Source organism: Sus scrofa, chromosome 13, assembly GCF_054392235.1.
Source record: "Sus scrofa isolate SSC_HxYL_T2T_F1_AM1 chromosome 13, Sscrofa_HxYL_maternal_Yorkshire_Landrace_v2.0, whole genome shotgun sequence".
Taxonomy (NCBI): Eukaryota; Metazoa; Chordata; class Mammalia; order Artiodactyla; family Suidae; genus Sus; species Sus scrofa.
Genome location: NC_139395.1, coordinates 61,742,721 through 61,757,079, shown reverse-complemented (window position 1 = coordinate 61,757,079; position 14,359 = coordinate 61,742,721). Strand labels below are relative to the sequence as shown.

General features: G+C 40.7%; 1 protein-coding gene across 50 annotated transcripts in view; it reads left to right on the top strand.

Annotated features, from left to right (window-relative positions):
* The window catches only part of MAGI1 (membrane associated guanylate kinase, WW and PDZ domain containing 1), a 674,066-nt gene that overhangs the window by 640,030 nt on the left and 19,677 nt on the right, over nt 1-14,359 (top strand). For 13 of the 50 annotated variants that reach the window (XM_021070792.2, XM_021070788.2, XM_021070806.2 and 10 more), the window contains 5 exons: nt 433-516; nt 4,112-4,203; nt 6,446-6,638; nt 9,943-10,236; nt 13,373-13,573. In XM_021070792.2, coding sequence (XP_020926451.2) covers nt 433-516; nt 4,112-4,203; nt 6,446-6,638; nt 9,943-10,236; nt 13,373-13,573 — 864 coding nt within the window. Of the gene's footprint in view, nt 1-432; nt 517-4,111; nt 4,204-6,445; nt 6,639-9,942; nt 10,237-13,369; nt 13,574-14,359 lie in introns of all 50 variants that reach the window. The other 37 variants (XM_021070791.2, XM_021070786.2, XM_021070804.2 and 34 more) reach the window with 6 other exon arrangements.

Below are 14,359 nucleotides of genomic sequence, written 5' to 3'. Positions count from 1 at the left end.
TCAGCACAAGAATTAATCCCATCAAGAACCTGGTACTATTTTAAATAAACGCACTAGCGTGGCAGTGACAAAAGTATGCTTAAATTTTTTCAAAAGGAAATAAGGGGTTAGATAAATCTAAAGTTCTTAGCGTGATCCAAACAAGGTCATCTGAGAATGTGTACTTCAGAGTATAATTAAGTAGGAAGAGTTTAAGATGGTAATGGTAGTCCTATGAAATTCCCAATGGTACAGTTGTAAATTCTAGCTTTTTGACAAGGAAAGTACCATGAAAAAAAAGAATCAAACCATAGTCTTTTAAAATCCACAGCAGCATTGACCTTTACTGTGAAAGCTTAACTGCATGTTCCTTATCAATCAAAACTAAATTAAAATGAACTAAGAGAAAGCACATACATTAAGCTTTGCAAAATTGTGACATTAATATTCCAGCTATGTCACCTTCGCCTGCATCGGGATTGAGCAAGGGTGAAAGAGAGAGAGAAATCAGTTCCACGAATTTTGGAGAATGTCAGAGTAAGGATCCACTGAAAACTTTTATTTCTCCATTACTATTCATCCTGTTTAATGTTCCCATCAGTCTGGGGGCTGGGGAGAAACTTGGAAAAGGGAGGGAAGAAAGAGAGATGCCATGAATGAAAGGATGTGGGGGTTCTTGTTGACTAAGCATAGAGCAAACACGAGATGAAATAAAAAGTGATTGGCGTGGTTTAGCCAAGTCTGCAAATGTGTGGTGTGTCTATAATAATGGAGACACCAGGGGGGCTCTCTCCAAACTTGGTGATTCCATTTTTTCTAATTATCAAAGGAAGTCTTTTGACTGCTTTATTGGGTCATTGGTGAAATTGCCAAAAGAAATGAGCTGCTCAGATTGTCACCTGTGCCAGGGCTTAGAGGTAGAGCTAGACCAGATTTTCTTAGCTCTTTTTGATTTAGCCTCACTCAAAAAAAAAAAAAAAAAAGGTGATAGTAATATCAGAAAGATGGCTCTCCCATGCTGCCTCCTAAAAACTTAATTCTAATAAAATCTGCTGGAAATAAAGACGAGAACAAAAACCATGTGGAGGGAGTTGTTTAGAGACTTCAGTGCCCTTAGGAGGAAGTAACAGCAGAGGACAAAGAAGAGAAAAATAATTCTCACATTCTGTAAGATGAGTCAGTATTGATTGATCACCAGAGTTATATATTTGGGTTTATAGCTTTTGGTTGGTTGAAGAAAAAAATTGTCAAGATGCCCAAGTTCAAGGGCCAAAAGACTTTCTTTGTAACATATCTCTGTGTTGGTGTATTGTGTTTCTGTGTGTTTCCCTAGAAGGCTCATCATTGGCATCTTCCCCATCCTTGGTGTCTGTCATTGGGCATCTTCCTTTTCAACAGGAAGCTCTTTAAAGAAACTTTGCTCTTTGCTTATTGACTCTCAAAGGAACTTTTTTTTTTTTTTTTCCAATGGACTAAACTGTATGATAAGCCTAAGTCTGTTGGCCCCAGCCGCCCATCCCATAGTAGCTTACTCCTCAATGAGCAATACAGGGTAGGAACTTCCTCATTGGGTGTCACCGTAGGATAGACAAGTGTTCCTGTATTAAATGATGCTACAAAAAATTTTTGTCTGGGTTGGAGGTCTCTGCACAGGTCCTTCCCTTGTTCAAAGAAAGGCTCAGCAGATTTAAAGCAGATTCTGCCAAGAATCTCGTGCTGGTTGGAAAGCATCCGTGGTCTGTTTTAGTACTAACCCTCCTGCTTGAGTGAGCCGAAGACAAGACTCAACTTGATTTAATTTATTGTTTCAATGAGGCTATCACAGCAAATACCCTTTAGCCAGCTACTCAAACAGAAAGAAAATATTGTTACCTTAGCGTGCTTAAGAAAATACCACTTTCAAAATTGTGTTTCTAGAAGTCCGATGATGTAGCTTAACTCCATTTACCATGGCATCTTACAGCTTAGCCTCAGCAATTATCATAAAAAAGCACTGGATAAGAAGCTCCATTCAAAGTGCTGCATTAAGATAGCTCAAGCAAAAATAGTGGATTCAGGCTCCTCTGACTTGCACTTACCTGTTCATTGAGTTCCTTTTCTTTCGGTGTATTCATTCCCTGTATATTTTAAGCTTATGGGTAAGTTCTGAATAAAGGACATCTCTGAAAGCATGAAATCTAAACAACCACCATCTCTTCCCTATCCCATTGTACAAAATCAGAAAAGATGGGAATTAAATTCTCATGCCTACACACCCCTTCAGCCCCAAAGCCAAGGAATTAAGGAAACCAGAAAGTCTGAAAATCTCCTTTAGGATTAATGACCACTAAATTATATTTTTTCTCTTTAAATAAAAAATGTGTTATTTCACAGACTGTGAAACACATTGCTTATACATTAAAATACTAAGTGAGTTCCCGCTGCGACACAGTGGATTAAGACTCCAACTGTAGCGGCTCAAGTCACTGCAGAGATGCGGGTTTTTTTGTTATTTGGGGTTTTTTTTGTTTTTTGTTTTTGTCTTTTTAGGGCCACACCCATGGCATATGGAGGTTCCCAGGCTAGGGGTCTAATTGAAGCAGTAGCTGCCGGCCTACGCCACAGCAATGCCAGATCAGACCACGTCTGCGACCTACACTACAGATCACAGCAATGCTGGATCCCTAACCACTGAGTAAGGCCAGGGGTCAAACCCGCAACCTCATGACTCCTAGTCAGACTCATTTCCGCTTCACCATGATGGGAACTCCTGAGATTTCGGTTTGATCCCAGCCCAGTGAAGTGGGTTAAAGGATCTGTCATTGCCACAGCTCTGACTTAGATTCAGTCCCTGGCCTGGGAACTTCCATATGCTGCAAGTGTGTCCATTAAAAAAAATAAATAAAATAGTAAGCAAGAATTAGGGAGTTCCCATTATGGCTCGGTGGAAACGAACCTGACCAGTATCCATGAGGACACAGGTTTGATCCCTGGCCCCTCTTGGTGGGTTAAGGATCCAGCATTACTGTGAGCTGTGGTATAGGTCTCAGATGAGGCTTGGACCTGGGCTTGCTGTGGCTGTAGTGTAGGCCAGCAGCGGCAGTTCAGATTCAACCCCTAGCCTGTGAACTTCCATATGCCATGGGTGAGGCCCTAAAAAGAAGAAAAAAAGATAAATACTAAGTAAGAATTAAATAGAAATAACCTTTTTATACTACCTTAGTTAAGTAACAGACTGGTCTATAGGACAATTTCTAGCATGTTCTTATAGAAATTACTTTTCTTTAAAAAAATTGCCATTTTCATTTTAAAGCCCTAGACTATTACTGAGTTTTAGAAATAAATTATCAAGTTATTGGATAATAAATTAATACTTACAATGTTGAAATATAGACAGATGCTGGAGTAAAGCACTCATTTTAGCGATGAAATACAGTTCATTGATATAGAACAATTTTGTTGTCCCCATTGAGCTTAAGGGTGTAAAACCAACTGCTGGTTGGCAGGGTAGTGAAATCATAGTAAATTTTTACATTTGGAAATATTAAGATATTCAAGAGTAACTTTTTCGGCAAAAATGATCTAACAAATCATATTATTGGCATTGCTGGTTTTGATTACTTTAAAGGGAAAAATAAGGGATTTTTTTTTGTTTTAATTGAGGACACTTTTTACCTCAAGCTGCTTTCTTTCATCTTCTAGTTGACAACATCAGGTACTTGAAGGGTCTTCTATCCTCCGAGCCAGCCTCCACTTCAGAGGTCGCTCTGACTTAACATGAGCTTCCTCAGACATGGGGGGAGCATGATGATTTTAATTTCTTAGTTCCTCTTGTGACAGTACCTTGGAGAGTGGTGAGTGCTGACTTTGGCCTCCATCAGGGCTAATAGCTTTGGGCTTGATGAGGAATTATCAAACAGTGATTAGTCCTTTGAAAAAAAACTTAAGGCTCAATGACTGTGCCCACTGTTAATTTTCCCCCAGCATTCTCTGTTATTGTTTCACTCGTCCAGGTTATTTTGTTCCCTTGTCTGTGTTGGAAAGCTGTCATCTGCTCAAGCACCATCAGTATTGGTCCTTTCACTGTTCGCCTGCAGGCTCTGATTCCTTTTATTAGAAAAATAACCTCTCTCTTGCTTTCTCCTCTCTGCAGTTCCAGATTACCAAGAACAGGACATCTTCCTCTGGAGGAAAGAAACTGGATTTGGATTTAGGATTCTGGGTGGCAATGAACCAGGGGAACCTGTGAGTCTTTTGTCTACCTATCCCCACCCCTCACCCCTGTTCTCTAAGACTTCAAAGCAAATTGAGAAATCACCAAGAATTTGAGTTCAGCTAAGTGAATTCCAGACTGTTTCATTTCAAGCAGTGGAGAGTTTTCTTTAGCTTTTGGAAAGCATTTTCTGTCTTGAGTAAGAAGGGACTAGATCCTTTCTAAAAGGTTTGTGTTTGTGTTTTTGGAAAGCAACAGCTGTAGCATGTGAGTTCCCCATCAAAGAAAAGTAAACCAAAAGGCAAAATAGGAATAGACATCAACTAAGAATACAATGGGCTGATCCTTCTGGCTAGTTCCATTAAATCTGCCAGCAGGTAGTTAGCTTTGTGTATTGAGTAGCTAGGACATAGAGAGCACTTGAAAAAGCATTATGAGAGATTAGAGAAAGTAGGACCACTCTCTTTACAAAATTAGAGAAAGAACCCTGAACAAGGGTCAGGAGACATTTAACCTCTGCAGGCCTCATCTTTAGAATAAACTGAGTAGAATATCACAGGATTCTTTTGCAAAAGGAAGAGAAAGCTAAAGATAAATATCGTTCATTTCCTCGTCATGGTAAAAATAGCTACCATTTATTGGGTGCTTACTATGTGCCAGATGCTATGCTAAAGGCTTCTACAGTCTTTACACATTCTTCTCATATATCCATCAAATCTTTGAATGTATCCCCAGTTTTCAAATCACTGAAATAAAGACATAGGGAGTTCCCATTGTGGCTCAGCAGTAATGAACCTGACTAGTATCCATGAGGATGAGGGTTTGATCCATGGCCTTGCTCAGTGGGTTAAGGATCTGGCATTGCCATGAGCTGTGGTGTAGTTTTCACAGACATGGCTTGGATCTCAGGTTGCTGTGGCTGTGGCATAGGCCAGCAGCTGTAGCTCTGATTCAACCCTAACCTAGGAACTTCCATGTGCTACAGATGCAGCCCTAAACAAAAGACCAAAAAACAAAAACACAGAAAGGGTAGTGAACTTACCTGGGATCACAGTTAGTAAATGGACAAACTGGAAAGTATGTGATTCCAGCATCCATGTGCTTAACCACTCTTTTGTCAGAGTTCTTTGGAAATGATGTAAATGCCACGTAAAGATCCTTGTAGCATCATCTAGTGAGAAGGCAAAGAAAGCACAAATATTTTAGCTGAAGTTTAGTGAATGGTTAATATAACAGCAAGACACTAAATATAAAGACCACCACCTCTATGTGCAAGTGCCATAGACTACAGAAGTGGGGGTGTCCAACTAGACTCTACTTGATTCATCCCTTCATTTAAGAGTAGTTTTAATGCACTCCGTATTGCTAGGCATATGCTGACCTTTAAAGAAAAGTTGTACTATTATTATAATTAGCAGAGTTTTCTGAACTGAGGCCTCTTAGGTGGATAGAAAAGGAGAAAAAGTTTTGCAAATGAAGGGAGTAAAGTGATTTATTTCTGCAAAGGCAAAGAAAGAATGAGTCATCACCAATCCACAGATAAATGGAAAGAAACCAAACAAGAAAAAGTTATCTTTTCCACCATTTAAGAATTACTGTACTACCTGGTGCCCTGTAGGAACTCAATTAGTGTTTGCAGCATGAAGGCAGACATGGACGAATTAAAATGGTTCTCAGATGGGAAGGCCATCATTATACAGGCAGCCTTTGTTTTCTTATGCTCTCCAGAAACTGCATTTTTTACAAATTCAAGTTTTGTGTCAGCCCTACATTGTCAGTTGATGGGTAGCAATTTTTAACAAGAATATATTTTTTGGAGTTTCCACTGTGGTGCAACGTGATTGGCAGCATCTCTGGAGCTCTGGGACATGATTTTGATCCCTAGCTTAGCACTCCCCAGTGAGCTGAGGATCCAGCCTTGCCACAGCTGCAGCTTAGGTTGCAACTGCAGCTCAGAAATGATCCATGGCCTGGGAACTCCATATGTCATGGGGTGGGAAAATAAATAAATAAATAAAGACCTAAAAAATGTATTTTTAAAATTAAGATATGTACTTTTTTAGACATAATGCTATTATACATTTGATAGACTACTGTATAGTGTAAACATAACTTTTATATTCGCTGGGAAACCAAAAAATTCATGTATCTTGGACTGTGGTGGTATTCACTTTATTGCGGTGGTTTGGAACCAAACCCACAATGGCTCCAAGGCCTGTCTGTAATATTAAACCTAAAGGTCAATGTTTCATCCATCATCCAATGATTCAACAGATTTATATCGGTCACATCGTACCACTGGGTGCTGCTGATACGGATGGCCGCCTGAGGTCTGGGGATGAATTAATCTGTGTGGATGGGACACCTGTCATTGGAAAGTCACACCAGCTTGTGGTCCAGCTTATGCAACAAGCCGCCAAGCAAGGCCACGTCAATCTCACAGTGCGGCGTAAAGTGGTGTTTGCAGGTATATTTTTCCTTCATTCCTTTAGACAGTTCCTTGTCACTTTATGCATAGAAAAGGCCCCCTCCGTGTGTCTGCCTCCCCATGCATCTATTTTAGCAAATGTTTGCAAATGTGATTAAGCTCAGAATTTCCAGATGGTTTGCTTTTCTCAAGCCCTGTGAAACTCCTGTCATTCAAAAATGCTTTAATGTGCCATCCATGCATGTTCAGCAAAGGCTTTTAGAAGAGGGCTAGCTGAATATATGTTCCCTCGCTCCATCCCCTTGCCAACCAGAACTTAGTCATTTTCTTCATAGGATGAGAATTCTCAACAAAAGAGGTCACAGTGACAGTCAGGAGAATTATAGCTTCAAATTAAGAGACCAAGAATTGGGTTTGTGCTGCCAAATAAGCTCATAAAAAAAGTTACTCTGTTGTTGACAGTCATATATATTAAACTGAGATTTTAATCTTATAAAATGTCTCTCTATAAGAAAGTTGTACAGCTGGCCAGTTCCATGTCATCTTTGATTCTTCCCTCCTGCAACTCAAAATCCTATGTATCCTTTCAGGCTCAACTCCAATATAACCTTCTCTCTAAAACCCTCACCAATTCCTTCCTTCCCGCTGCCTTGTGATTTTCGCCTTCCCTTCTTGCCATCCTCGAGATTCATGCTTACCTCTGTATCAGAATCCAACATTTTTTGCCAGTTCATTGCAAAGGGTCTGTGCTTTCCGTGCATTCAGCACCTTTGTCTGCAGCCCCCACCTCCAAGTAGTCAAGAAAGAACCCAGAATGCAGAAGAGACAGATTCCATGTTCTGTCAGTTGAATTACTGCAAAAGTATAATACAAAATATTATGAGTTCTCCGTGGCTTCAATATTAGTGAAACAACTACTTATCAGAGGAAATTAACTAGCACCTTGTTTAAAAAAAAAAAAAAAAAACTAGTAGAGCTCATTTAGATGACATATAATTAATTGCAGAATTAACATATCAGACTCCAGGGGGCGAGCCCACCTTACCGCAGCCATGGAGAACAGTGGTAATCGCTTATGTCCCTGGAGTTCATTTTCGCCTTGGAATTTTAGCATAGTAACCCAGGCAACCAAGAGCAGTTAGAAACAGCTTTTGAGATGAGATGAAAACTTTCTGACTGGCCCAAATGAAAATAGGAGAGCAATGTTAACTTTTGTTTCAGATTGACTTTTTAAATCTTAAATATTGGAGGTTTTTAGCTCTGGGTCAAAGACATGTTAAATCTTTGAAGAGGCATAGGCCAAGGAATATAAACTAGTCATAAAAGGACGAATATGATATGCTTCCACTTATATTAGGTACCTAGAGTTGTCAAATTTATAAAGACAGAAAGTAGAAGGGTGGTTGCCAGGGGCAGGGGAGGGGGAAACGATTAGTGTTTAATGGGCACAGAATTTCACTTCTGAAAGATGAAAAGGTTCTGGTGATGGGTGGTGGGGATGGTTGCACAATGTTTATGTACTTAATGCCACTGAACCATATACCTGAAATGATTAAAATAATAAGTTTTATGTTCTGTATATCTCACCATAATAAAAATAAAATCTATGGGCATTCCTGTTGTGGCTCAGAGGAAATGAATCTGACTAGCATCCTTGGGGATGCAGGTTCGATCCCTGGCCTTGCTCAGTGGGTTAAGGATTCGGCGTTGCAGTGAGCTGAGGTGTAGGTCTCAGAAGTGGCTTGGATCCCGAGTTGCTATGGCTCTGTTGTAGGCAGCAGCTACAGCTCAGATTCAACCCCTAGCCTGGGAGCTTCCATATGCTGTGGGTGCAGCCCTAAAAAGACCAAAAACAACAACAACAAAAAGAAATCTATGAAAGGAGATGCTTTGGAGAATCAGTTTAGTAGTGCTATCTAAAACCTGAACACACATTTTGCTTTTGCCATGAAAAATAAGTCAGCCCTGCCTACCACTGTGGGCTATTTAGGAGTGCTTTACCCTGTCACTTGACAAAGCAATAAAACTAGAATTTGATAAGATGAATTCCGAGGGAGGCTAATGGATCCAATTGTGTGATCAAAGTAGATAATTGACATCTAGAAGCTAGGAAGAGAAGCTAAGTGTGCCTCCGATAGGTGTTGTCAGGAATCCCACAGTATGGAAATCTTAATGGTGCTGTCAACTTACTATCTCTCCCCTGATGGAAAAAGCAGAAGTAAAACTCTTTGGAAAGCTGAGCAGACATGTAGCTTCAGGGTCATGACAATTTGAAGGCAGCGAAGGACATGTCTCTGAGGCAAAGATGGCGGTTGTCCTTGCTGTGGGCCACACCTGCACTTCCTTGGATGGCTCATTTTTGTTTCATTGAAGTCTAGTTGCTGCACAATATCATATGTTACAGATGTACAATATAGTGATTCACAATTGTTAAAGGTTATAAAATATTATAGTTATAAAATATTGGCTCTATTCTCTGTGTTGTGCAATATATCCTCATAGCTTTATTTATATTTATTTATTTATTGGTCTTTTTAGGACCACACTCATGGCAGATCCCAGGCCTGGGGGTTGAAGCTGCTGGTCTGTACCACAGCCACAGCAACATGGGATCTGAGCCGCATCTGTGAACTGCACTACAGCTCACGGCAATGCTGGATCCTTAACCCACTGAGGATCCTTAATCCCCTGAGGCCAGGGATTGAACCTGCATCCTCATGGATACTAGCTGGGTTCCTCGCCGTTGAGCCATGACGGGGAGTCCCATCATAGCTTATTTCATATATAATAGTTTGTACCTCTTAATCCCTTACCGCTGTGTTTCCCTCCCTGCCTTCCCTTTCCCCACTGGTAACCACTAGTTTGTTCTGTATGTCTGTGAGTCTGCTTTTTTTGGGTTATATCCACTGGTTTGTTGTATTCTTTAGACTCCACATATCGGTGATAACATACAGTAATAGTTGTCTTTATCTGATGTAATTCACTTAGCATAATGTGGAGAGGTCGTTTTTTGACTTGTATACCAGGAAATATTTCAGAGTGGGCCGATCTTGCTGCCAACTTGAGTCTGAATGTAGATGTTGATATACAGAATGGTGTAAATGATAAAGAATGTGGGTGTCCTTTTGGGGATTTACCCCTAGCCTCACGGTCAGCCAATACCGAATGGCAAAGACTTACAGAAAAGCTGTTTTCACTTTCTGTAGTTCAGTTCTGTGAGGTCAGGTGCCATGCTAGCTGCCAATCTATTGATTTAGCTGCAGATTTGAGGGAGAAAGGAGGAAGGGGTGGCAGGGAACACTTTGCTGCAAAGGCAGGTAACAGGTGCCTCTCTTTGGCACAGCCCCCAAAACGGAGAACGAGGTGCCCTCGCCAGCCTCATCCCATCACAGTAGCAACCAGCCCGCCTCGCTGACAGAGGAGAAACGGACCCCGCAGGGCAGCCAGAACTCCCTGAATACGGTGAGCTCAGGCAGCGGCAGCACCAGTGGCATTGGCAGCGGCGGCGGAGGCGGCAGCGGTGTGGTGAGTGCAGTGGTCCAGCCCTACGACGTGGAGATCCGGCGCGGGGAGAACGAGGGCTTCGGCTTCGTCATCGTGTCTTCGGTGAGCAGGCCCGAGGCAGGCACGACTTTCGGTGAGTGAGGGCCCTTCTGCTCCCCAGTGTTTCTTGGGATAGCGGAGCACTCTTCTATGGCGAGTGAAAGACGGCCAGAATCTCATTAACAGAAATGCTTTTCATGCTTTCCGCTTCAGATCATTAAAGTCTTAATTGGGGATGGAGTTTATTTGGTAGCTTTCCCCTCCTGAAGGGTGGGATTTTTTTTTTAACCCCTTAGCATCCATTATGCCTGCGTGTTCACAGGTGGACAACTTCAGGCACAGATGAAATTTGCAAAGAAGCTCCTTGACAATAGAGTGTGAGAAATTCTTGCCAGAGAAAACCATTTGTAAAGTCCTGAGCAGGATGTCAGTAATAGCACTTGCCTCAGAAGGTCTATGAGTTTTTAAAAGAAGAATATGGTTGTAAAAATAAATGCCTGGGGGGGAAAAATAGAGGTGTAAGGAGTAAAAAATGTATATGAAGTACTTTTTGTACTCTTTCCATTTTATTTGTGTCCCTTTTCTATCCCCATCTGAAATTTTTATTTTAAATAATATGCTTACCATATCCTGGTTAAGAGTCAAATTAACATCTGCGTTATAGAGCCATTTGTCTTCACTGCCCTTGAATTCTAGCAAGAGTGAGCATCCTTTCTCATCTAGATGCTGGAGATGTGAGCAGAGTGTAGAGAAACACATTTGTCACCATCCTGGAAGGTTGACTCTCTGCTAGGTGCACTAGGTGAGACACAAAGGAACCCAGGTGATTCTAGGAACTAGGAAACTCTGCATCTCTTTCCTATGAGAATCAATTATAAGTATGTACTCCAAAAATAATCAACCTTCTGCATTAAAGAAAAATCAGTTGTTTTCCCCAAACACAACTGTTAATTAGTATGGAATGTGATGGGAGACAGTGAAAGGTTGTGTAGGCTGTGAAATTAACTTCAGCTCTCTCTCCAAGTGACTTACCCACAAGGAGACTGAGGATCAGTGGCCCAGGTTATTTGTTAGTTAACATCAGCTAGGTGCTCCATCTGCTTCTGCTCCAGTAGAACTCCATTTGCCTCCATTTAGTCTTGGTACATTTCTTCCTGCTCAAGCCATTTCCCTCTAAGGTGTGTTCATTAGAAGATGGTGCGTCGTCAGGTTCATGCATGTGTGGCTGCAGTAACAAGTGCCCGTTACTAACAGTGCTTTTGTGAGCTCCCTTAATAACATTATCACAGCATGTCATGGGTGGTAGGCAACTGGACCTCAAGACAGAGGTGTGTTTTTTTTGTTTTGTTTTGTTTTGTTTTGGCTTGTTTTAAAATTAATGCTAGAGTTTTTTCTGCTTAATTTAAAAATAAAAAGAAAAGAAAAGGGGGGAAAGAAATCTCAGATTATTTTCTTTAGATCTACAATTTGTTCCCATGTACCCCTGTGATGTTCTCAGAATTTTAGAATTCTCAGTTTCACTTCTAGAATGACATAGCAGATATGTCTTGTGGGAAGCTCTGTGTTATTTAATGGACATTGAATGTCTTTGCTTACAGTTTGGTCTTTGATTGTTATCCTCCGGCTCTTACAATGGACAAATTAAACTTCCCCTAATACCTTGCATGAGACTTCTGAGCTATGCAGAGCTTTCCTCCTACCTGCTGCCCTGATACCTTTGCATGATTCCTTTCCCATGGGAATTGTCCTTGGATGTGGACTAAATTTAATCAAGAACTTGAATTTGATTATAGAGGCTTTCCACCACTCTTGCTTGCTATATTCCAAAAGACTGTTTAACTTCCTTTTTTAAGAAATTCTTTAACCTTGACCTTACATCCAGTGATAGAGACACAGACAAATGTGGTGAAATTCAAAGGAATTGTAGCTCATTTTCCCACACATTTGATCCTTAAGCTCTAAATTATGATGGGAGAGCCTTCTCAGTTTCACCATCACCCATGTTCACTTTGTCACCTTTTCCCAAAGGCGGCTCAACTCTATAACTATCATATAGTCCCCAGAAAGACAAACTCTCTGAATCAGTGAATATGCACAAGAAAGATTGAAGCTCAATATACAGTTATCTAGAAACCCTATGTCAGTCTTCAGAGCCCATTTTCCACCACTAGCTAAAAGTTACCAATGCTCTTGGGCCCATGAGCAGCAAAAATAAGGGACCCAGACCTGTACACCTATTAAATTATGAATCAGAGGCAAAAAATAAAAGTTACCAACACTCTTGGTTTTGACAAGAAATGCTCCCAAGCATTCAATAAACCTTCTTCAAAGGTACTTTTCCTGGTTTTTTCCTATCATCACTGATAGTAACTAACCAGGACAAAGGAAATGATTAAAGGAAAAGAGGTGAGGAATGATTTGAACCTAGCTTCGGATCACTGTCCTCAGCCTGAGTAGGTGCTAGATTGTCTTATTCCTTTGATGGGATTTTTGTGAGGAAGAGGGAGGATTTCAAAGCTAATGAGCCATTTGGACTCCTCTCTAAAAGCCGTCAAGATTGGCTGAGTGAGCAGAGGTCATCAAAGGAAAAATAGGTGTCAAGGTTGGGTGCTTTCTTTGCTCATCTTGTAATTACACCCTTTTGCTAAAGCTTTCATCATTCTGGGTAGAAGGCAGGAAGTCTAAGTGTTTGTCCATTAGATGTTTTCAGATTGGTGCTAGCAGACTCTTAGGCTTTACCAGATGCCCAGTGATTATTTTTTCTAAATGGAGAAAGAACAAAACATTGGCAGAAGCTTAAGCAACAGCTGGTAAAAATGAAGCACCATGAACACAGAATGTGCAAAAGCCTGTAAGCTCTGGGCTTTGCGTTTACAGTCCCCAAATAAGCCCACAGCAAACTATTTTGGGGCACTTGGGAATCTTTGAAAGTTGCTAAAGATCCCAAAGGTTGCTATTAATAGAGGAGGGAATCTGGGGTTTCCCCAGCATTTTGAATCAGGGAAAGCACTGCAGCCATGACCTATCCTTTAAGGGCGGTAACTTTTGCAAATGCCCCAAACTTTGCCAATGTTTTGACCCTTGGGACAGAGTTCTCCTTTAATAACATTTGCTTAATGCTTTAATTAATTAACACTTAACCTTCTCTTTCCCTTTTCAACCCTTTTTCTCCTCCCTTCACTATATTCCCATGTAACTTAAAAAAAAATTAAAACTCACTATCAAAGCAGGCAATGCATGTGTGGCTATGCCTCACAAAATAGGTCGGATTATTGAGGGGAGCCCTGCTGACCGATGTGGCAAGCTGAAAGTAGGAGACCGGATCCTGGCAGTAAATGGATGTTCCATCACCAACAAGTCCCATTCTGACATTGTCAACCTAATCAAGGAAGCAGGAAATACGGTTACCCTCCGCATCATTCCCGGGGATGGTAAAGTATACCTCTTGTGTCTCTCTCCCTCTCCCCCTCTCTCCCTCTCTGTTTCTCTCTAGCTCTGTCTCTTTCTGTATCATCAGTATTCATGTAATTGAATAGTTTTGACTTAGAGGCAGCCTTATCCATCCCTAACTCAACATACCCATCATACAAACATGAGCCACTGTTACTCAACCTTACTTAGCCCTCTTGACTTAATCCCCTAGCCCTGGGATCCTGTTGTGCTATAGAGATAAACATTTCCAAAAATCCTTAACTTTCCCCAGTTTTTTAAATTTTATTTTGATGCCCTTGTCTTTAAAATGACAGAATAGTTTGAGTATGGGTGGTGAAGCTCACCAGATATTCTACCTGGACATTATTAATGATTTTTTAAAAATAATTACTAAAATCTGAGTGTACTAGATACGGCGATATCGCAAAACCTATATAATGACAATGCTGAGCCAGTACTGTGTTGTTGTTTTTTTTTTAACCAGAATAAGTGAATGTATCAAAATTTTTTATTTAATGGGAGGTTATTAGCATTTGTGTCTACATAGTTTGTCCCTAATTTTTGCATATGGATTGAAAAAAAGAATAAAGTCTCCACTTTTGATACTTTGGCAGGCCTACATTAAATGACGCCTGTTCTTGTTTGTTTGCCTAATTGGTTAAATTCACGTCTTTGGATCTTTTATATCAGTGGTGATTCTGCCCTTCAGGGAACATTTGGCATTGGCTGGCGTGGGTGCTAATGGCATCTCATGGTTATAGACCAGGAATACTTCTAAACATCCT